Source organism: Zeus faber (genome assembly GCF_960531495.2).
Source record: "Zeus faber genome assembly, chromosome: 18".
Lineage (NCBI taxonomy): Eukaryota > Metazoa > Chordata > Actinopteri > Zeiformes > Zeidae > Zeus > Zeus faber.
In genome coordinates, this window is record NC_137210.1 from 11,153,537 (window position 1) to 11,176,234 (window position 22,698).

The 22,698-nt window shown below is 45.3% G+C and overlaps 1 protein-coding gene across 2 annotated transcripts in view; it reads left to right on the forward strand.

Annotated features, from left to right (window-relative positions):
- Window positions 1-22,698, forward strand: part of fgf14 (fibroblast growth factor 14) — a gene marked incomplete at both ends in the record, with an annotated part of 87,672 nt that overhangs the window by 63,171 nt on the left and 1,803 nt on the right. For both annotated transcript variants that reach the window (XM_080019406.1, XM_080019407.1), the window contains 2 exons: window positions 457-567; window positions 1,981-2,084. In XM_080019406.1, coding sequence (XP_079875532.1) covers window positions 457-567; window positions 1,981-2,084 — 215 coding nt within the window. The remainder of the gene's footprint in view (window positions 1-456; window positions 568-1,980; window positions 2,085-22,698) is intronic.

The following is a 22,698-nucleotide window of genomic DNA, read 5'->3' on the forward strand; positions in this document are numbered from 1 at the left end:
CGGCGGCCACATCCCACGCTCGGGGCCCAGAGAGGGTGCTGTTGGGTTCATTATGGTCGCCAGACAGCCACAGATTCATTCTCCCACCTATAATTGGATGGCTTATCTCTGCGCAGGGTAGAGCTTATTTTGCACAAGGTTTTTTGGCTCGCCTCGCATTTGCCTGTGAAAATACACCCGATGGGGGGTCATAAAGTGTCTGGGTTTTTTGACGGCGTCTTCGCTGTGTGGGCCCTCAGGAAAAGCAACGGTATAGAGCAGTATCCTCCGATTTCCCCATTAAAAATATTGTTATTCACTTGTCTTTGTGTTTGTTTCATACTTTTGTTCTGTTCTGATGATGCACAGTAAATCATATCCTAATTTGCCTCTTCTCTTTCCATCTTTCTCTCTCTCTCTCTCTCTCCCTCTCTCTCTCTCTCTCTCTCTCTCTCTCTCTCTCTCTCCATCCCGCAGATCCCCAGCTCAAGGGTATAGTGACCAGGTTATATTGCAGGCAGGGATACTACTTGCAAATGAACCCCGATGGCTGTCTTGATGGGACCAAGGATGACAGCAGTAATTCCTGTGAGTAACCTGACAGACTCTCTCAGCCTTCGGGAGTCAAGGTGGAACGGCTGCGATATTGTCGGCTCATTTTTAAAACCGTACAAAAAAAAGACGAAACATCGAGACACTTTCCCGACTTCGCTGTGGCGAACTTTGGAATGACAGTTGCACAATCTCGTTGATTTTGTCCTTTTTTGCTGAGGAGGAAAATGGATCACAACACAGAAGGCCTATTATTAGGCTGCTCTGCCTCCGCCCTGGTAGCCCTTGGGGTGAGCTGGTTAATTTGATTCTGGCGCCGAGTGCTAACGCTCGGATGACACGTTCGTTTGTCACCACGAGGAGACATGACACATGTCAGGTCTGATCGGCTTGTTGATATAGTGTTTGAAGTGTCCTAACATGGGGCGCTAGCCACAGATACCATATTTAATCAGCTATATTTGCAATATCACCCTAAAGCTCAGGGCAGGCATCAACCATCCTCATAACCTTGGAATTCCAAAACTAGTTAACTGTAAAAAAACAAACAAAAAAGCAACAAATTGACCATAGAGTAATTTCTCCATCCTTTACAGGGGGGCAGGGCCGGCCTATGCAATTATGAGCCCCTAAAGGAGGGGCCACTAAAGTTACCATGTGTTACACAGTTTTTATTTGTTTTCTTTGGAGAAACGGTGAACGCGGACGCGCAGCGGACGCTTAGTGTGCTTATGCATCAGGCCGGCCCTGAAACACAGAAAGTTACACTGATCGTGTGCCCCCTCCCCCCAGCATTTGTGGCCCTAAATAACCCCAAAGAGTGTTTATGCCAGCGGCCGGCCCTGACGGGGGTCACAAATCCATCAACATCAGTTACCTGAGGGGTCAGCAGAGTAGTCTTTACATTTTGCTTTTAAGTCAGCCGCACACACGCACACACGCACGCACGCACACACACACACAGACACACACACACACACACACGCACACAGACACACACACACACACACACACACACACACACACACACACAAATGCACACGCTTATCATAGCAAGCAGACCTGGCGCTGTTATTTCTCAACAGTACATACACTCGCCATTGCCTAACAGACCCAAGGAGTCTACAACAACAAAAGGGGCTATTAAATCTGCCACGCACCAGCGGTGGCCCCAATTACAGCTGCATCCCAGGTAGCGAGCGTGGTCTGCGCCATGCTAGGCTAGTCACATTCACCGGCCGCGCAATAATTCATCCCTAGAGATCACCTGAAGAACAACAGCTATCGAGGGCGCTACCTGCTCGTGGTGGTGGATTAATGATAGGCAGTTTTAATTTGGATGATCAATATTGCCGTGATACTATTTTTCAGTTCCATGTCATGTGTCTAATGGTTTTTAAACAGTATGGAAATATGTAACTGAAATGTTTGTGTGTGTGTGTGTTCCAGCTTTGTTCAACCTTATTCCTGTGGGCCTCAGAGTTGTCGCCATTCAGTCCGTGAAGACAGGGTTATACATTGCCATGAACGGGGAAGGCCATCTCTACACATCAGTAAGCATCGGTTCTATTCTATTCCACTAGTTCTTTTCTATTCTATTCTATTCTATTCTATTCTATTCTACTGTACTATTTTGTACTCTATTCTACTCCATTCTATTCTATTCTACTCTATTCTACTCTATTATATTATATTATTTTCTATTCGGTTTTATTCTATTCTATTCTATTCTATTCTACTTTACTCTTCTCTATTCTATTCTATTCTATTCTACTTTACTCTTCTCTATTCTATTCTATTATTTTCTATTTTATTCTACTCTATTCTATTCTATTCTGTTCTACTCTCTTGTCTTCTCTATTCTACTTACATTCTTAGTCTAAATGATTAAAAGCACATAAAAAGCAAATATACGATACGTGAAATGACATTTCATGTATGTTCATGTTTAAAAAAAATTCCCCTGCCCATAACAATTATATTAAAAAATGCAGCTAACAAATATATTTTTAATTTAGGCCATTGGACCAATCAAAATGACCCTGTTTAATAAATATTGTCCAATATACATCGTCAAATATGTTCAAATAAAACAGATTATGAACAGAACCATACATTTTAGAGAAGGTTAAATATGTCATGGAGGATTCATTTATGCATTTAGGTTTTCCAACTGTTTAAATGACCTTGGTGTCAGCTGTTTTCACACTTTCAAACATTTGCTCTCATGCATAGAAAATATGCATATTTACTGTACCAAGGGTAACTATTTCCATTACCCTCTTTATGGAAATAGTTAGGTAATAAATTGTACTACATGAATATCTTGTATCAATCAATCGCTCATCACCCTGGTTGATGCACACCTAGTGAAGTTTAACTACTGGTGCCATAAATAAAGTATAAGAGTTTATATAAAGCATTTTCTTCGACCGTCAAAAGAGCAAAGCACAGGGGCAGTGCGAGTCTGACCAGAGGTGAGATGTAGACAGCGTCAACACCTGACTCTGTTATCAGGTGCTCCCAACACACTGGAGCTGCAGCCCCGCAGCCAGGGAGATGGAAGATAGCCGCTCGCAGCCTGTGCACCCTTTCCTCTCCGAGCTCGCCAGATCAATCAGAGGGAGGAACATTCCCGAGTACTTTCTCCCCTCCCAGAGAGGAGCATCCATCAGGATCGCTCTCTCTAACTCCCCCCCCCCCCTCCCCGCCCTTATCTTACGACTCCTCCAAGTCCCTCGTGCACGTTACCGTTCACCTAAGCGAGCGATGGAGGAGCGTTGCTCTTACTGCGCTGATGTTTCCAACACAATCCTGTACGACTTAATCACCGCGTGACTAAAGCCATGAAATGAATTTCATTTGAGGAGGATTGACCTAGAATTCTATGGATTGTGCAGCGGGAAATGCACTATAGGGATTTGGAATTAATATACCTTATGGGTGCTCCGTACAATGGCGAGAGCTTTATCAGCTAAATAAAGACTAGAGCTGTAGATTTTGTTTAACCGCGCCGTCTCGCCTCCGGTGCCTCAATCAGCCTAAGAGTTATTTCCGAAAGCATGTCTGGGAAAATGGAGCTTGGTGCAATATTAGTAGGTAATTTTACCATCAGTCAGTCAAGATGTACAATTTCAGAGTCCTGTCCCGGTCAAGGGGAGTAAAGAGGTGTTGATGGCGCTGGCGGAATGACTCTCTTGAAGCTGTGTCAGATCGGCGCCGTTCCTTCCGCGCGGTTTGACGGAGGCTCTCTGGCCCCGCTCCTCTATTCACCGGACTCCATTTGGACACCCGCTCCATTTGTAGCTTATTTCTCGACTAATGGAGGCTCTGATCGGGCCCTCGGCCATCTATCCTCCCACTCGCAGGTTGCTCTGTTCTCCTCCGTGTCTGATTACTCCGGTAATGGCGGCCCTGTGAAAAAAAAAGACAAGAAAAAAACGCACTTCCTCATCCTCCCACTCCTCCTCCTCCGCCGCCGTCTCCTCCGTCCTTCACTCCGGGTGCACCTATCCATCCCTTTGTTAGCGAGAGACTCACCGCCGACCTTTTCTGCGCATTAGTTGTATTTGATTACAGTGCACTTACATTTTCAGAGAACACCTTGAGGATTACCCCGACGCGGAGGAGGAACTCTGTGTTTTCGAGTGGTCTGGGGAGACAGGCCAAGCGGTGAAGGCTTCAAATTAATGTGTCCTTTGCATAGTTATTTCGTCTTCTAATTCCATCCCAGGTCATTTGATGAGATTAGATTTAATACGCCGTATTGTTATTCATTTTCAATAATTAATCAAGCCCCAAAGCTTTTGCCACGATGACACACTTTGATAACGAGCGGCATTCCATTTCTTAACAGACTGGATGAACAAAAGAGAGAGAGAGTGCTAGTCCTTCAGAAAAGAGAAAAGGGACGGGAAGCCCATTCAAGGCCTTTGGTATTGCATCATATTCCTTTGTGTAAGGAACCCCGGGTTCTGCTCGGAACTAGAGAGAAAGGGAGCGGGCGATAACATCAGAGGGACTGTGCAGCCTGATACAAAGGGCTCACCACGGAATAAGAGGGTGTTCAATCACCTCACCCGTCTTTCAGTCTACCTTCATCGTAACAGGGCCAGAAAACTCCCGGCTCGTTCCTCCTACGGTGTCCGTGGCCGCTGGTTTCTCCCCTCGTGTTGTAGAAGCACGTTTTTGACGGAAAACTGAAAACCCAGTCTAATTCATGAAAATCTTTGAAAATGACCCGGGGGACATCAGTATTTTGGAGATGCCTTGGGAAGTGTTGGCTTGTTGAGCTTTGCTGGTCATGATGAAATGCCTGCGCCGGAGAACGTAACTCTCTGGCCATTGCTGATGTGGTTTTTAGTCCTGCTAATACAGTCTCCCACCATCTCCCTGGTGTAAAAGTTGGGCATTTCACGGTCGGTTGGTTTTCTTTAGAGCCGGTCGCCATTTTCTTCACTTCACTGGAGTCTCTCACTGCCGGCTTTCTTCATCGGGTCCCGGCACTTGTTAGTGCTACCTTTCATGATTGTCAAATTGACTTACCACATCAACTGAGTGGACCTTATAGAAGTGAAATCCTTGAGAGGCCCAATCTGGAACAGTGAAGTGGCATTCTTCCGAGGATGTCAGGAGGCATTTTTGATAATTGTAATAACTATAATATCTATTTTATTCATCATTCTTTTCTCCTGGGCCACGCTACCCTCAAGTCTTGCCTATTAAAGATGCCCTTATATGGGCCCCTTATGTGCCTTTGCTTTCATCCCCATGTCTTTTTCAAAGACATGGCATTTCTGCTGGCCGTTCCCACTGTCCCACTCCGAGATTTTGAAAAAGGCCGAGCATTCACCTGGTATTGAAGAGACATTTAAAAGTGTGACGCAAAGGATACGTTTTAAAAGGTCCAAGATCAGAAGTGTAGTACACAGCTCGAGATGTGAATAAATCCAGGTTCCACTTTGTCATCCTTTGAATTTAGATAGATAGACTTTATTCATCTTCAGAGGGTCCTTGCAGAAATTCTACTGCGAATTAATGAAATCTAACGTGTAGGCATCTGCAGCCGGCATAACATAGTAAGGAAAACCTCTAGTCTGGGTAAACAGAGTATGATGGGCGTAATGTAAATACCGCTGTTAGTGTGTAATTATATGAAAATTAAATCAGTTGTGGAGCTGTATCACAGTCTAGCGCTCGTAGCACATTAATACTCTGTGAAAAGGAAGACTGTGTGTGTGCGTGTCTGTGTGTGTGTGTGTGTGTGTGTGTGTGTGTGTGTGTGTGTGTGTGTGTGTGTGTGCGCATGTGTTTGTGTGTTCATGTATATACACACATCTTTGCACGCAACATGTCTTGCGGTCCAGCAGATGGCTTTGTGTTAACCTGCTTTATTGGTGTTGTTTACTAACCTGTGGAAAAATTCAAAGCCCCATGCTTGAAAACCCCTGCGAATCGAAATTTCTGTAAATACTACAAACTTTAAGTAGTAAAGTTATATAAAACACCTGGAACGCTGGACCGAGGCAACCAGAGGCCAAAAAGCCAGAAGGAGCTCAGAATAGACAAACTATTTTTTTGGCCAATCTGCACCGTATGGGCACTATCTTCGAAAATGACTTGCTCAATATATCAGTGAAATATTTATAGATTGTATTTTAACAGCTTTTAGACCATAATGAAGTTGTCAAGCGCTCTGCTTTGTCCGGATTTTGAAAAGTCGCCTTTTAATGTGAGTACATGGGCCATTGGACCGTTCCCCAAGGGCGTTCCAGCTGCAGTTTGTGCTGGAAAGATGGAACGAGGAGTTTTGCATTTCCACTGGCCTCTAAGCAGAGTAATTCACCGCGAGGCAGGGGCTCTTCCCGTCAGGCATCCAGTTTCTTTTCCACTGCTTCTGGCTCCACCGCTGGGATTCATGCCTCCCTGAACAATATTTCATACAAATAAGGCACCTGGTGATATGTCCTCTACCCCTCTCTAGGTGGAGGCGTACTTAAAAAGTAGAAGTTTTTGACAATAAGACGTGATCAGAACAAGATAAGAGCGAACTGACGCGGTGATCTGGGTTCTTGTGGTGTTCGCAAGCCACAGAGGTGAACTTGGTCTTTTGTCTTTTTCCGACGCTGAGACCTCCCCTTGTCGCGATTGGTCCAAATGCTGTAGCGTCGTGACAGGTGACGGACTTCAACCTCCCTTCCCTGGTCAATCTTCTGCTTTTCCGGCTCAACAAGCTTGTTTTTTTCCAGTGGCATAATATTTGGAGCATGTTTTGGATACACTGTCAATAAATACTTTTTATTTTTTTCATCTTTTTATAAAGCAAGGCCGCTGCCAACTCCTCTCGCTGTCGCATTCCATTCCTGGTTCTTTCAACATTGTTGTGTTGCTCGGCTTTTTTCTGTTTCCGGCAACTTGCCTTGTAAATAGGCGCTCCCCGGTGGCATGGAATGATATACAAAGAAGTAAACAGAGTTCTTATTGAGTATTCTGACAACGGTGTTGTGTGACATCGGTGGTTCGGTGGTTCTTATGTGTTTTGTTCTGATGTCTTTTAAAGTATGCCTCCGCCTTCTGGGTCAACAGTTTAAGGTCATTTTCAATACACCCCCGGTTCTCCAGCCATTGTCTTATTCCCCTGTTTATTCAAGATAATTAAAGCGTTAGAAAAAGGTGCGTGCAGCTGTTTTCCGAATCACTGGTTCACCAGTGACATATTTATGGTGTACAGCAGAGTGGCGTTGTGGGCGACGGTGCAGGGATGAGGCAGGGAGGATGTTTGATGGATGAAGAGAGTCGATGCTCTTAGTCCAAAACCTCTCCATGACCCGACCAGCGTATGCAGTGTTCTCTTGGGTGGGAGCTTGTATCTTTTAGCCGGCATTTGCTGGCTGCAGGAACATACCCAGTCCTAACCTATCCTTAACCTCTAAAATTAATTTGAATGAAATGCACTTGCCTGCTAATTCCAAAGCCGTTGGATCTGGAGTTCAGCCTACCCACCTGTGGCCTTCTGATCTCTGGTGGGTCGGGTAGGCTACCCCCCTCCAGTGGAATTGGCCTCATATTTTGGCACTCAACGGCGAGAATTGATCAATAAGGCATTGTTCTGACTAAGTTCCTCCCTCCACCTGCATCCCTTAGGGGAGAATTTCCGACAGGACATCAATATGAAAATAAGACACTTAAGCATGCGACGGCAAAGCTGTATGCAAGCTGGAGGAGCCACGTTATAATGTGTAGACGCGCGCCTTTGGACAGATTATGAGAAAAGCAGGACACCGGAAAGAACAGTGCATCGTTCAGATGGGATGCAGAGAATCGGGGAGGTGGTTCCGGCGAGCATCAGCCATGTCTGCCCAGGAAAACCCCGTGGTGGTCAATAGAATCAGTCTTGCATGGTTAAACCTCCACGCTGTGCGCCTTTTGACTAATGTGCCTGCTCTTGAAGACCTTCACCATTCTGGGCCCTAATGAATCGTCCAACCAAAAAAAAAAAAAGTGCAAATTTCACACAAGAATATTGATCGATTCATTTCTCAACGAGAAAAAGCACCAACAAGCTGAGAAACAAACATGGATGGACTTCAAAATGGGGTATCGTTTGTGTTCATTGGAGTGAGCGAATGAAAGGATCTCAGGCATTTGCCTGTTTTCAGGCAAATAGGGTTCCAGTGTGGACTTTTTACGCCCACAACAGCTGAACATATTATCAATCTCTAGGATTACCTTTAAAAGGCAATCTTTAGTAAAATGAATTTGCATAAAGGCTTCCTAATCTATTCAGATTAGAATTTACTGCAGTTTGTGACCTTTAGAGATACTGCCAATACGGCGCTCTGATTCCGATCATTACTCTGGGACTGTTTTTGGCTCTGGGGAGTCGGTGTACTCTCTCTCTCCTGATGGAGGGAGCGTAGCTTATGTTTGCATTTTCATGCGATACATCAAAGTTTTTGCCAATTAGCGCTTAAGTATTCGCCAGCTTAACCTGCTGCGCAAAAAGCTCCAGGAAAATGTGCTCTCTGTTGGAATAGTTGGAACCACATGGAATAGTTTGTCAGCACGAACCACAGTGAGTGATGGAGGCGGTGACCTTTAAGGAACGCCGTCTATTCTCGCAGATCGTTTGCGGCGATAGAGAGCGAGGTTCAGCATTTACGGACTCATTCACATTTCACCTGGGATTTCACCTGCTCCCCTTTGCCTAAAAATTTGCTTAGACTCGCGGCAAAAGCCGAACCGTATCGAAGATAATGAGCCCTTCGTTAAATCCTCTGTTTTTCGAACCGCCTTGCCCGGATCACAATGCGCCTCAAGGAAAAGCGTAGAAGTTGAAAAACGTCTTCTCTTGTTTTGACTACTGTAGACAAATAGTTGCGAGTTTGAATGGGCTTTTTGCTTTTTCTGTGCTTATTTGTACGTGTGTGTGTGTGTGTGTGTGTGTGTGTGTGTGTGTGTGTGTGTGTGTGTGTGTGTGTGTGTGTGTGTGTGTGTGTGTGTGTGTGTGTGTGTGTGTGTGTGTGTGTGTGTGTGTGTGTGTGTGTGTGTGTGCTCGGGGATAAAAATAAGAGCAGTGGCTGATGGAATACTAGTGAGAGCGGTAGAATGTACACATTTATTTTTGTGTCCCTTTGTGGCAGCTAAACATGTTAAGTACGTACGCATGCCATCCTCATCTCCTCGTTTCCCCATGAACACGCTGTGCGAGCGCTTATATGAGCGGACACATCCGGTCTGTTTCGTGTATTAATGACCCTAATGTCGGCATAATTGCTTCGAGTGTGTAAATGTCAAACACCTTACAAATACAAATGGTGCACTTGTGGTTGTTGCCTCGAGTACAATATAATTTGCAAATGAGCAGTGTGAGCACAGGCACTTGTCACACCGCAAGTATTCTTCAGAAACTCCGTGTCCAAGTCGTAATTGTGTGTGTACCGCCGGGGAAAAACTCTCATTATTATGCAGACGACGAAGACAACAAAACATGTTGACAAATCCCGAAAATAGGGAAGGTTAAGGAAAAACTGAGGGAAGCCACGGCGCAGTGGCACAGGGATGCGGTAAACAGCGGTACTACCAAGGCAACACAGGATTGCTGTGGCTATTTCGTAAAAAAATGGCCAAACCTCTGAGGAAGGCCTTCGTAGCGCGCCCGCAGGTTTGAAGGGGTCAAGCCTCACTCGGTGCTGCGCCTACGTCAGGCGGTAATGTGGCGGCGAGGGCTATTTTGAACGATTGGCGGCTCAGCGCGCCGTGACAGCGCGGCCCTCGGCAGCTCACCCCGCCTTGCGTGAGACAGTAATAAGGCCGGTCCTCGCCTTTCCTCCGCGAGCATCCCATTGTGTCCTTTTCTACTTCCACACACGAAATGAAAGTCACATTTTATCAAGCTTCACGCCTGCAGTTGTAAAAAAAATAAAATAAATAAAAAAAAATCAATAGAGTGAGAGCTCTTACAGAAAGGTTGTGAATCATGAAAAATTCAATCTCTTCAATCTTCACTAAGCCCCGGCGCTCAGACCCCGGTCCCCCTCAACTCCGAGAGCCATTCAACACGACGGCTGCTGAGGGAGAACCGGGAGCCACCGTTTCGGCGGACAGATGTGTTTGTTTGTGTGTCCGTGCGTGTGTGAGTGTGTGTTTCGAGAGGACGAGAGAGAACGGAGGCATGTTTGCAGACACACCTGTCGTTGCCCGACTGCGCGCTCGTGAATGCGCCGTCCTGCAAAGCGTCGTATTCATCAGTGTCAGGCGCACGGCGCTGCACAAAATGCGCTGATGACTCGTGATCCATCAGGGAACCGATAAACCGAGAAACCGCGTCAGGTGCGTGTAATCTATGCAGTCAGGCTGGGAAATATCAAATCATTTCTATTACCATGATAATAATAGCACTGGATATCAGAATATGAGAGCCCGTGTTCAAGAATTAGACTGAGGTACAGTACATGTACAGTAAATTTAAGTAAAGCATCTCAAACAAAAACAGCTTTATTTATCATAATAGGACAGTACACAATGCGATACCACAAAAACAAACAAACAAAAAAAACAATAATAATGACTTATTGGCTTTCGCTAGTATGCAGAAAGCACTTCCCCACTTCTCGGTTATTATTATTAATTATTATTAATTCATTATTATTTATTTTTAATTATTCCAATTACTTTGACATTTTGTCTTATTGTTGTCGATTTGCTTTCTATAGTATTTGTAGTGGTTTAAATAGAAGCTGCTGTTCACCACAGCTGTACATCCGCCGAAGCCAGAGGTGGATGTACAGCCCACACACTTTTACTGGTTGAAAGACTCTATCTGATAATGTTCCAACATGCCCACAAACACACATGATTCCGGTTGGGATCTGGAAACTCTACTGCGGATGTCTAACATTGAATAGATATTTAAAACGGTTTTATTTCAGCTCTTTGAAAACCAGGTCACACTCACAATCCTCTTCTGGTGTGGAACATTTCCATCAAAATCCTCCGCACCGCTGGCCAGTACTTGTGGACATCACGGAGGGGAATTCTGGTGCCGGCCCAGCGTGCGCTCGGGATTAAACCGTGACAGTGGTTTTTATATGTGTTGGACAAAATGAATAGAATTGATTAGCGGCAGGTTTCAAACAAAAAGCAATTTGACTCCCGCGGTCCAGCGTGGACGCGCTGATAAGGGCGCACTGTAAGATTGTCAACGAGCCCGCGGGACGTCCAATGTGCGATAGGACAATATGCCCTGAGGAATTAATTTAAAACCGAACCACATGAGTGAACACCCCATTGTTACAACTCTGAGGCGACTTTCCCCACAGCGTTGATCACAACGCCGCGCCACGCCCTGCTGCGGCGGCCGCCGCCACTGTGTTTTGGCGCTTTTTGATAGGGAGACAGATTATCGGAATCCTATCGGAATCATAAACCCATAAACACGCCGTCGCATTCAGCCGCTGGCGATAAGGAAGGGAATTGCTCATATCCTCCCCAGATAAGATATGACAGCAGCGCCCCTACCCACCCAGCCACACACAAACACACACGCATGCACGCACGCACACACACACACACACACACACACACGTCGTGCATCATCGCTCTGATCGATTTATAAGCCACAGTGCTTAGTGGAGTTGTATTCCTGCGCTCCAGTCTCTGTTGATCGACTCCAATATGTGACAATGTATGTGGTTCTTGGCAAAATGGCTGGAAGGCTGTCTGTCTGATCGGCGGGCTGTTGGTGTTTCCTTTCTGGCCGACTGGTTTGGCTAAATGTCGACTGGCTGAGCTGTCCAACTGTAGCCGTGCCACGCGATATCCCTGTTGGCTCAGAGAGGGAGCGAGAGAGAGAGAGAGAGAGGGAGCGAGAAAGGGAGCGAGAGAGAGGGAGACAGGGTGGGCTGCCGGGGAATCCTCTGCTGTCCTTTCCCAGCACACAGACTTTCCTAAGAGACGAGCGCCGCAAAATGGCTTCTTTCACTGCAAGGACGGAAGACCACAGAGGCCCATCTTAAGTCTCTGAATGTAATCACCTCATAAAATATAAACGAACGATAACCAAAGATCTTCTTCCTTTTCCTTTTTCGGAGGCGTGTTCTGTTATCTTAAGCCTAATCACAGTAATTATTCTCTCCGATCTTTAAACCAATCTCACGGGGAAAAAATAAAGTACGGTATGAATATGTCAATAACAAAATACGGCAATATGGCAATGAAATAACATGGAATAGCGCAAAAGCATTTTAAAGGTTGACAGGTAAAATAATGTGAATAAGGAAGAGCACAGTGGGGGGGGGGGGGGGGGGGGGGGGGGCGAAAACAGAAAAAAAAAAAAAAGCTCTTAAGTAATTTAAAGGATGACGTTGGCTCTGCCGGCCCGAGTTCCGCTGAGAGGGCATTCCTGGGAGGAGGCGCCCTGACGGAGTGGACGCTGTCTCCTGTCTCAAAGCTATATTTAGGAACGTGAACAGAAGGGCCTTTGGCCACAGAACTGAGGTTATACCCACACCCCTGAGGGATTAACACAACATAATCATCAAGGAGAGTACAGTATAACACAGGGGGTTATAAACCTGAGAAAATGAAAAATGAAACTAACAGGTGAAGATCGCTCCAAAGATAGAAGGGAGAGCTTGTTATTATTATTATTATTATTATTATTATTATTATTAGTAGTAGTAGTAGTAGTAGTAGTAGTAGTAGTCATAGTAGTAGTAGTAGTTTTTGTATTATTATAATTATTATTATTATTATTAGTAGTAGTATTATATGTGTAGCAGTCATCTGAGAACACCATATATTCTTTAACATTTTGTTTAAATAGGCACGTATCTATCTATCTATCTATCTATCTATCTATCTATCTATCTATCTATCTATCGCTCTCTCTTGCTTTCACACACACACACACACACACACACACACACACACACACACACACACACACACACACCTATAAAATATTTGCTCAAACCATTATTTAAACTCAGGCCCACACAGACTTTTTTTTAATTTACACATATTTCCTAGTCGCACCAGCAGCAAAAAAAAAAAGTGTTGTGGGTTAATGAGCCGACGTGCGGCAAAGCGGCGGCGTCTCACTCATCCGCTGCGAAGGCGCGGCGGCGACAGCGGCTGCCGCACCCAGACGCTGGTTCAACCTTGAGTAAACACGCTCTTTCTCAGAGCGACGATGTATTTCAGCACATTAAGCCTCAGGAGTCACGGGCGGCGCTAACGCGGCGTGAGGATGAGCGCGGAAGGGGAGCGGAAGGCGCAAGGAGAAGAAAGCGAGCGGGAGCGTTTCGTCGACGAGAATAAAATGTGCGAGGGAAGTGGTGTACATACGCGCTTTGAAAAAAGTGGGACGCCGGGACGGGAAACGGAGAAGGAAAATAAAAGCAAAGACAAACGTGGGAGAGAGAGAAAGAGAGAGGACAAGCTTTAAGCTTGAAGACGCAGCTAAAATTTCTCTCCTTCTGCCTTTTTACAGTTTACCTCCGCAGTGCAATGCAGGCGTGTGATATAATGTAAGGTTTTGCTCTTCTGTGGAAGTGTGTGTGTGTGTGTGTGTGTGTGTGTGTGTGTGTGTGTGTGTGTGTGTGTGTGTGTGTGTGTGTGTGTGTGTGTGTGTGTGTGTGTGTGTGTGTGTGTGTGTGTGTGTGTGTGTGTGTGTGCGTGTGTGTTTTCGGGAGATATGCTTGTCAGCTTGTTAGAGGCAGCCGGCGCTCGGTTGCTCCACGAGAGATGACTGGCCGAATCTCACAGGAATCTTGCCCGTCTTGACACCAATCTGGCACCAATTTAGAGATCAGCGCGACGACGGAGGACGGAGACACACACACACACACGCGCACACACGCGCACACACGCACACACACACACACACACACACACACACACACACACACACACACACACACACACACGCACACACACACACACACACTGAGATGTAGGGTCTGAGCTGCCGTTCCGGATAAAAGGGTCTTCAAATCGACACGAGGAGGGATTTGCGCGCCAGGCAGCAAATTACACGAAGCGCATTGTAATTGCGTTTTCGTTTTTCCCAATTTGAATTAATGTTCGAATAAAGTTCACAAAGTTCCGTACGGAGAGCCCGCAGCGTATGCAATATGAGAGGCCGCTGGATGCCTCATTGCACACTAAAAACAACAAAAAACATGCTGAGGAATGACATTTTGCATTTAATTATGCCTGCACTTTGCGGCGGACTCTTGCAGTATTTTTTTGTTTTTCTTATTTCGACAATAATCTTTCATATCCCTGCAACTCCCAGCCTGAGGAAGTTCCCAAAGGGCAACGGTTTGATGAGGCGTGCTAATGAGTTAACACCATGACACCAGCTAAAGTTGCCTGTGTTAACGTCACACTACGGACCGCGGTTGGATCAGAGGTTTAAAATGGATAAATGGATGATGGGGATGGATGGGCGACAGGGTTTTGCAGTTTTATTTATAGTGCGATGGCGTGTTCATTTTACTCCATAGAATAGTCAAACATTTCATGGCAACGTGTCAGTTTCCTATTTGGACATTTTGAAGTGACCACAGTTCGACCAGCTTAAATTGGAGTTCACTACTGTATCGGCGGTTCGAACATTTTTGGAAAGGAAATACAGGCCAACAAGAGTGCAAAAAAAACAAAAAACATCAATGAATTTTTTGTTCAAAAATAAGGGAAAATAAAATTATTCATGTAAAACCTACATGGGTTAAGTACTGTATAGCTTTAATAAGTGTAATAAAAATGCATAAAATGCATAAAATGACTGGATCCATACATGAGGGCATATACAATGTAGAGGATATAATCTTCATTATGAGCCATGATGGTAAAAGAATGAATCAGTTCTATGCAGGTAAACACAAAAGCCGTCCCTAAGATGTCTTAAGATGCAATCAGCCCTTTGAAACGCTGCATCACAACTGTCCGAACACTGACCCCCACCCGGCGCAGCGCCCACGTAGCTCCAAAAGGACTCGATTCAAAATGTTGTGATTTGCTCCCCGCAGTCCCGGCGTGACGCGGCGGTGTCGGACTGCATTAGGCTGACGCTGCGTCCCCGTGGAGTGGGAGTGGGGACTGGAGTCCTAGTGGAGGTGGGCGTGGTGCGTGGGTGGGGGTGGAGGGGTGGTGGGGGCGGGGTGGTGGTTCTGCTGTGTGACCGGGGTCCTGTCTGGCCCAGGGCACGGCAGCTCTCCGCCGTGTTGAATCATTCATGCGGTCGGACCTTCTGCAGAGCGCCACGCCCAGCAGGAAATGGATGGCGTTAAGGGAAAGATTAGGATACTGAAGATACACTCGTCGTTAATTTAATCGTCGTAATGTTGATGATTTATTTATCGGCAATTTCACCTCAAGCATTTTGATTCTCGATGAGGTGTGTGTTTTCACATACTTCTGTGCATGTGAATATGCTTATAATATTAATATACTTAGTATTTGTGCGCGCGTGTGTGTGTGCATGTGTGTATGTATGATTTAAAAGGACAACCCACCTGAATACCCACCAGCATTAATCAGGACTTTGAGTATCGGCAGGACACATTTATCGTCCTCATCGTCTCATAATTTACCTCATAATTTTGTCCTTATAATTAATTTCCCCATAAAAATGCTTTATAGTGATTAAAACTGTCAAAATATTTTATTTGTTTTATTTATTAATTTTTTTATTTTATTTTTTTAATCTTTTCTTTTATTTACTCTCATGACTCGAACATTTTGAGTGCTCTTTGAAGGCTACATAATCGCGCCTAATCTTGTTTTTAAACGTTTTTCTCTGACTTTATAAACCACCTATACCTGTGTGTGTGTGTGTGTGTGCCTGCGTGTGTGCGTGCGTGTGTATGTGTCTGTGTGTGTGTGTGTGTGTCTGTGTGTCTGTGTGTATGTGTATGTGTATGTGTGTGTGTGTGTGTGTGTGTGTGTGTGGGGTTTACCCAGCAGGGCTACAGTAAAAATCTAAACACTGCTAAAAGGTCAACGTCCTCAGGGAAACCTTATTGAAAGCTTAAGTGCCTCTGGTGGTAACACTTTAAATGAGTCCATTTTCTCTCCCCCCACCTACCAAAGAGATACCGCTCCATGACGACGGAGTTCAAAGAGGATAAGAAAATGGGGAATTAGGATCAGGGACAGGTTGACCTTTCCGTTTCTGAGGAGGAAAGCCTCGGGCCAGGGGGAGAAAGCACACAAAACCAACGGTGCTGCCGTGAAAGGAATGGACGCCGCAGCCCACGGACACAAAGCGAACATCAAGGTGGATGCGCAAAATTAGTATACGGTTAAATTGGGGTTAACGGACCTTGAGACTTTTGAGACGCAAAATTGATCGGGCGATAAAACTGAAATCCTCTGATATAATTCTCATAAATAATTGATAGTATCGATTATTTATGAGACATATATCGGGGGAGTACGTATTATGTAGTGTGGCAATGAAAGGTTTGACTCTTTTTTTCGTGATTCGCTTCTCGACGATTCGCTCAGTAGAGATCACTAACGTAGTGTGGATGTCCAATAGAATCAGCGACTCTGATGTTGGGCAAATGGAATGTCCTTATCCGAACTTTATGAAGGGTTTCCTGCTGATATGGAGTTCGGATTGATAATTTTTTATTTGACTTTGGTCTGTCTACTCGATTGAAAACAGAGAAAATAAACAACATTTATTTAAAACCTTTGTGTGGGTTATCTATTTCAAAGTACTGTACATCTGTACAAAAGATCATTTCATTAATAGTTATACACAGACTATCCGTACAAAAAAGCCACATACAGTACCATCTAGATCTACACTTCAAAAGGATCCCCAAGGCTCCCCCTAAAATTTATGCCAGAGGCTTCATTATGAGCCTTAAACCCTTATTTGTTCAGGAAGCGCTATTTGCACTTCAAATACCAAAATTTGTTTTTAAATATTCATCTTGGCTTTTAATATCACTTTGTGGCTTGTCAGCATTTTCTTTGTTTTATCCCTTAATGATGTTTGGCACATGCCTAAATATGCTTACCCATTATTTATACATTGTTTTCTAATATAGTTTAACACGGTACGCTGCTTATTAATTGCAAAACAGTTCTTCAGTAATATTGTTAATGATAATAACGATACTCAAAGCTTTGTAACAGGTGCAGAGTCCGTCGTCACAATGTGCAGAACATCCCATCGTCCTTCTTTCAGTCATTGTCACCGTTGTTTAGAAAGACGTGAACGTGAAGCGAGAAAGAGGCCGCTCGACACTGAGCAGGGAACGACCCGAGCTCTCCTTTTTTTTTTTTTTTTTTTACTTGTCCTCGACAGATAAAAACAATGTTTCCTGCGCTCGGCTCCCAAATGATTCGCTTTCGTATCGTCGGAACGAGCCGCGCTTAACCCTGATTTAAGTCACGTTACGAGGGAAGCTGTTATCCCCTGCCAACCATCTGCTCCGCGCCACGCTTTAAATTTAAGTAAACACAAATCCCACCGCCGAGCCATTTGAAGTGCCTGTAAACTATTGCACACGCACGCGCAGGTACACGCACACACACACATGCACACACTCGCACACATACGCACACACACAAAAAAACACACACGCAAGCACGCATGCACATGCACGCCAGACACACACACACACACACACACACACACACACCATAGCCAGTGGTGTGCTGCTGGCTCTCTCTTCATTTGGCCCCTGTCTCCTGGCTGTCTATTGGCTGGGTAATCAGACAGGTCTACCCAAGCTGCCATTGTCTGCTTTCAGTGTTGACGTGACTCTGCTGCATATGAGAGCAGCTCAGCATTGTGGATGCAGCTCAGCCTCCTGCAGGTTGACCTTTTTTCCACCGATTAATAGGCTTTATGCCGGCAGCATTAATAAACAATTTCTTTGTTTCCACACAGTGGTAAGTGAGCAATCGCTGTGCATGTTGATGTTGACCCCCACCCCACCTCACCCCTCTTCACCTCCCCACGCCGGTCCCCGTCTCCGCCGGTAGCCACGACTTGTCCGATATTTTCTTTTTTTTGTTTTTTTTCTGGAGGGTTGTTTGTTTTATACATGCTCTCTCCCGCTCTCTCTTCCTTTATATCCATCTCTCCACACCCTCGCTCCTGTTTTCCCCCGCGCTGTCCGCCTGTCTCCGCCTATTTGTTTGTCTCTCTTTATCTTTTAGCGTTTCTCTGGAGGGGGCTGGATCCCTTCTTTCCTCCCTGCTGCCCCACCACATCCCGCCCCTCCCTTGCTCTGCACCCGTCTCTTTGCTTTTGTGACTGAGCTGATTTTGTGGGGTTGAGCCGTTCTGGTTCCCTCGCTCTCTCGCTCTGTGGCCAAGGTCAATTACGGCCTTCCATTCCATGGCCAATCAGGTGCCGGGAGCCACTGATGTGAATCGGCAGGCGGGGTGAGTGGGGTGGTGGGTGCGATGGTGGGGGTAGGTGTTGGACGGGGAATTGAGAGGGGAGAAAATCAACCGTTTGGTGCCTCGAAAATGATTTGATTTGCCACCGGTGTGAACGTGTGAGCTGCGCCGCTGTCTCGCTCTCAATGTCACCTATATTTATCCAAACAGATAAGCACGGGGTTGGATGACTTTTCTTCTTCCGAGGCGACATTCTGAGACATCCTTTGGTTTGTGGTTCACTTGTTGTCGTGTCGTTCCGTACAATGCAATTTTTTCTATAACCTTTTTATCACGGCTTACCTTGATCTTCCGACACCAATAGCGACAATTGGAAGATCAGATGTCATGCAACAAAATATTTTTCAATATTTTAAAAGAAGGACATTTGATCATACTCATAGTGTTACTCATAGTGCAGCAGAATACAACAGCTGATTTTGTCCGCCGCCCCCTTCCCCGGGACTGGGTTTGTGAGTATAGATGCATCGGGGATGCCCAGTCCCTTCCAATAACACATTGCTACCTCGGAGCTCCTCTCTGTTACCATGGAAACCGAGACCAAAGGTATGTGTCATGAAGGAGAAGAAGCGCGGAGGGAAAATAAAAATAAGGTGGGGCGAGCGCGAAGAAGGAACAAGCTTGTCAAGGAAAAAAAAACTGGCAACAGCCGTCAGCGGGGAGCGGAGCTCCTTTCACCTCAATAAAGTTTGCAGATCAAAGTACAGAGTGAGGACTTCAGCCTCCGGCACCGCTGCCGCCGCTCCGCTCAGCGTCTGCATCAGTGTCGGGATCCGGATCTTGACAACTTTAAAATAATAGATTGAGTGATGGCAGAAAAATCCACCAAAGAAGATATAGAAAAACAACAACAGCACAACTGACAACCACAATCAAGGTTCTCAGGTTGAGAAAAAAACAACCAAAAAAACACGAGAAAAGGCGTTGGGGCTGTGTTGACGCCGAGTTGCAATCAACATCAAGTGATTAAAGTGATTATTGGTGATTGACAGATTATTGATGACTCATTACATCTAATTACATCACTAACCACCTGTTCCCTTCCATTAAAAACCAACCCAATCTCCTTGTTCAGACCAAAAAAAACACAGGTTGACATTCCGTGTGTTTGCATAAAGATCTCTAGGTCTTTGATTAGCTGTAATTATGGGTTGGCATCAGGTAGTGTGATTGCTCGGGCTCAGGGCTGTTTGTGGAAGCAGGGAGGTGTCTCGTGTTTAATCAGAGCCGGGCCTCATCGAGACCAGCATAGGAATAAAGCGTCTAATTACGGCGGCAAGCCAACCCGAAACGCCGCTCACTACGAGGAACAAGTGGAATGAATGAACTCAGTGAAGTGACTCAGGGAACCAAACTGTTTGCCTTTTAATCGTCTCAGAGACGGCGCCTTCCTTGACTCTGAAAGATGATTTTTTAATGCGCTTTTAGACACCATACTGGGCGAATGCAGATTATGTGTTTCAATCGCTGATCTATAAAATGCGTAGACAACTCCACTCCAGTAAATTGCAATGCCAAGGATTGTTTATGTTTGCAAGTGATTTTCAGATCAGGGTGTGAATTATACAATGACAATCGAGGAATCAATTTTTTCCAGGGGGGGAGGGTATTACGCACTGGGCTTTTTTTGTTTCATTCAGGTAGAAAGCGGAGGGAAAAAAATGACAATAAATTGACAATAAAAACACAATTTTTTTATTAGCTTTGTTTGTAAAAAAAGATGTCTCTGTTTTGAGCTGCGGAGCGCGATGCTCGGCGTAATGGTACGGTCCACTTAGGGGGTGTCTGAAATGGTATTACAATATTCTTCCAGGCATGAATATGGGAAATATATTGCAATGTGTACGATTACAGGTAAGAAGGATTTATAAATGTTTCGACCCCCCCGACCTGTTGTTTTGACCTGTTTTGGGGGGGGTCCAAGTTTTAATTAGGGGGGTCAGACCCCACCCATTCCCCCCACCGAAATTCGAACCATGACGATGACGGCATACAGACACATAAGTTAAGTTAAAGCACATCTGGTTGGCTTCAATGAGACAGGCACTTCCCGCAGTCTTTGGTCCAACGAATGAAGCATCGCGATTAAGAAATGTGTTTGGTTATATCACCCCGTAACCACAAGCTGAACGCTCAAATCATGTTTCTCAGCTTTCCATTTCGGTATCACACTATGCAATAATGGGCTGATCCACAGCCTAGCCATTGTTCATTCGACCAGAAATCTTGCAGCCCCTACTCTCAACTAGTTTCTCCTTTAGATCAGACCGGCAACACGCAACATGTTATCTGCAAAGTGTTGTACGTTGTGTTGCAGCCTTTCCACTCACCCTGCCTGTCCTGGGAGACGGAAGACAGGCTTGCCTCTTTGACAACCTGGCCATGATAAGCAGGCCTCTGATAAACCGCTGTTGGCTGTTGTTGACACACTATAAATCCTAATGGGTGTCAGAAAATGAATAGTAATGGGGCTGGGCCTGGAATAGTCCAGGGGGGAATGTTTATTAATTTGATAGAAGACATGCTGGGAAGGGGTTTAATCATGTAAGGCTCTCTTTATAACACCGGCCTGTGATGTGTGGGTGTGCCGGTTGACGGGCTGTTCGTCGCAGTGTGTGTCATGTGTTGCCGTCGCGAGACTAGAAATTGCGATCCTAATCTAAGCACCGTATAATTATCTTCCATGGAATGTCTTGAGATAATGCGCTGGTGTGATATTGTCATTGGCTTTATAGATAAAAGTCATATTTAAGATGTGTCTTAACTCGCAGCGGATGCCTTTTGTGGAAGGCTCAATGGCAGCTGATGTGGCAATAATGACGACTTGACAGTGTCATTATGAGCCACCCAGACTTCTCCATACTTCACAACACTCCTAACCTTGGTGTTTAGTGTGTCACTATTGCGGTTGGTTTATCGTGTGATGCGCCCTCCTCTCAGGAACGTCCATGATAGAGCAAGGAGCCGTTTTTAAATACAGCTGGCTGCTTCTCCCGGTCATTATGGGAGAGGCAAAGTATGTATTCAGTCATTCTTTTCCGGCAAAGTGCCGTCTTCAGCTGAACAGTGCCTTGTGGTTTGGCTTTGACAGGAGTAATTTAACGGGCTAATAACCGCTATTACAACGTGGCGGTGCATCATGTGTAAAACTGAGCATTTAGCCTGTAAATAGACCGCAATAGCTCTGCCAGAATTACCGGGCTCTTCCTTAGGGAGTTAACCTTGTCTGATGACCGCAGGAGCCTTCAGCCTCATCTGATAGCATGCAAATGATTCACTAAAAATTATTTTTAGGTATAGAACACGCTTTGATTTCAGTGATGTATCCACCCTACGTGAATCCCTCCCCACCTTCATCCAAAGAGCCGGCATTTCAGGTGCAGCCCGGGGGGGGGGGCCATATAACAGGCTCCCACAGGTGTTTTATTTATTTAGTTATTTATTTGCAAGTCGAAGGGAAATTCCCCACAACATATGTATCTCTTCCATGGTGATCAGCCTGCTTGATTAATACACCCCAATGAAACTTTTAGCCAGGCAGGGCAGACAATGTGGGAACGTTTTTTATTACCCTTCTGGTTGGAGATAAATGGGGAACAGCAGAGAGAGCTATGGTACTTCAGCGTTCATTTGTCATTGACAAATTGGGGTGTAAAGGATGGGGAAGTCGGAAGATAGCTTATATCATTATTCACATGGTATAGAAAGGCGGCGCTGGATAAATTGTTACTTGAGGTATTACCTGAGAAAGAATACCTTATTCATTTATTTGTCCATTTTGTTAATAATCTACCTGCATTTCGGAATTATATAAACAGCAGAACAAAAGCGACATGAGCGCAAGTGTTTTGCAAACTTTTTGGAGAAACCTGGCTAATTGTATCGATGCTGGGGTCTTCGCCTAACAATGTATTCTACAGGGATCATGCGCTAATTGGCCAAACCTGAGCTCCAATATCTGATGTCAAGGATAGGGCCAAGGAGAAAATGAGTGTCGCATTTCACCAGCGCAGGTCATTACGGCAGGCTTGAAACGGACAAAGATTGTATCCAGTTAGGCTCTCGGCCATATATAAAGCTCCGAGCACTACCACTGCCTTTGTCCTTATCAGGTCTTATCAGGTAGAGGTATGGTTCCTACTTCACCTGGCGAAGCAGTTTCTGCTATTGCCATAGCATTAATCTGTATTCCACAAGCATGAAATGGAGGTGGCATTCGTCCTCGTGACC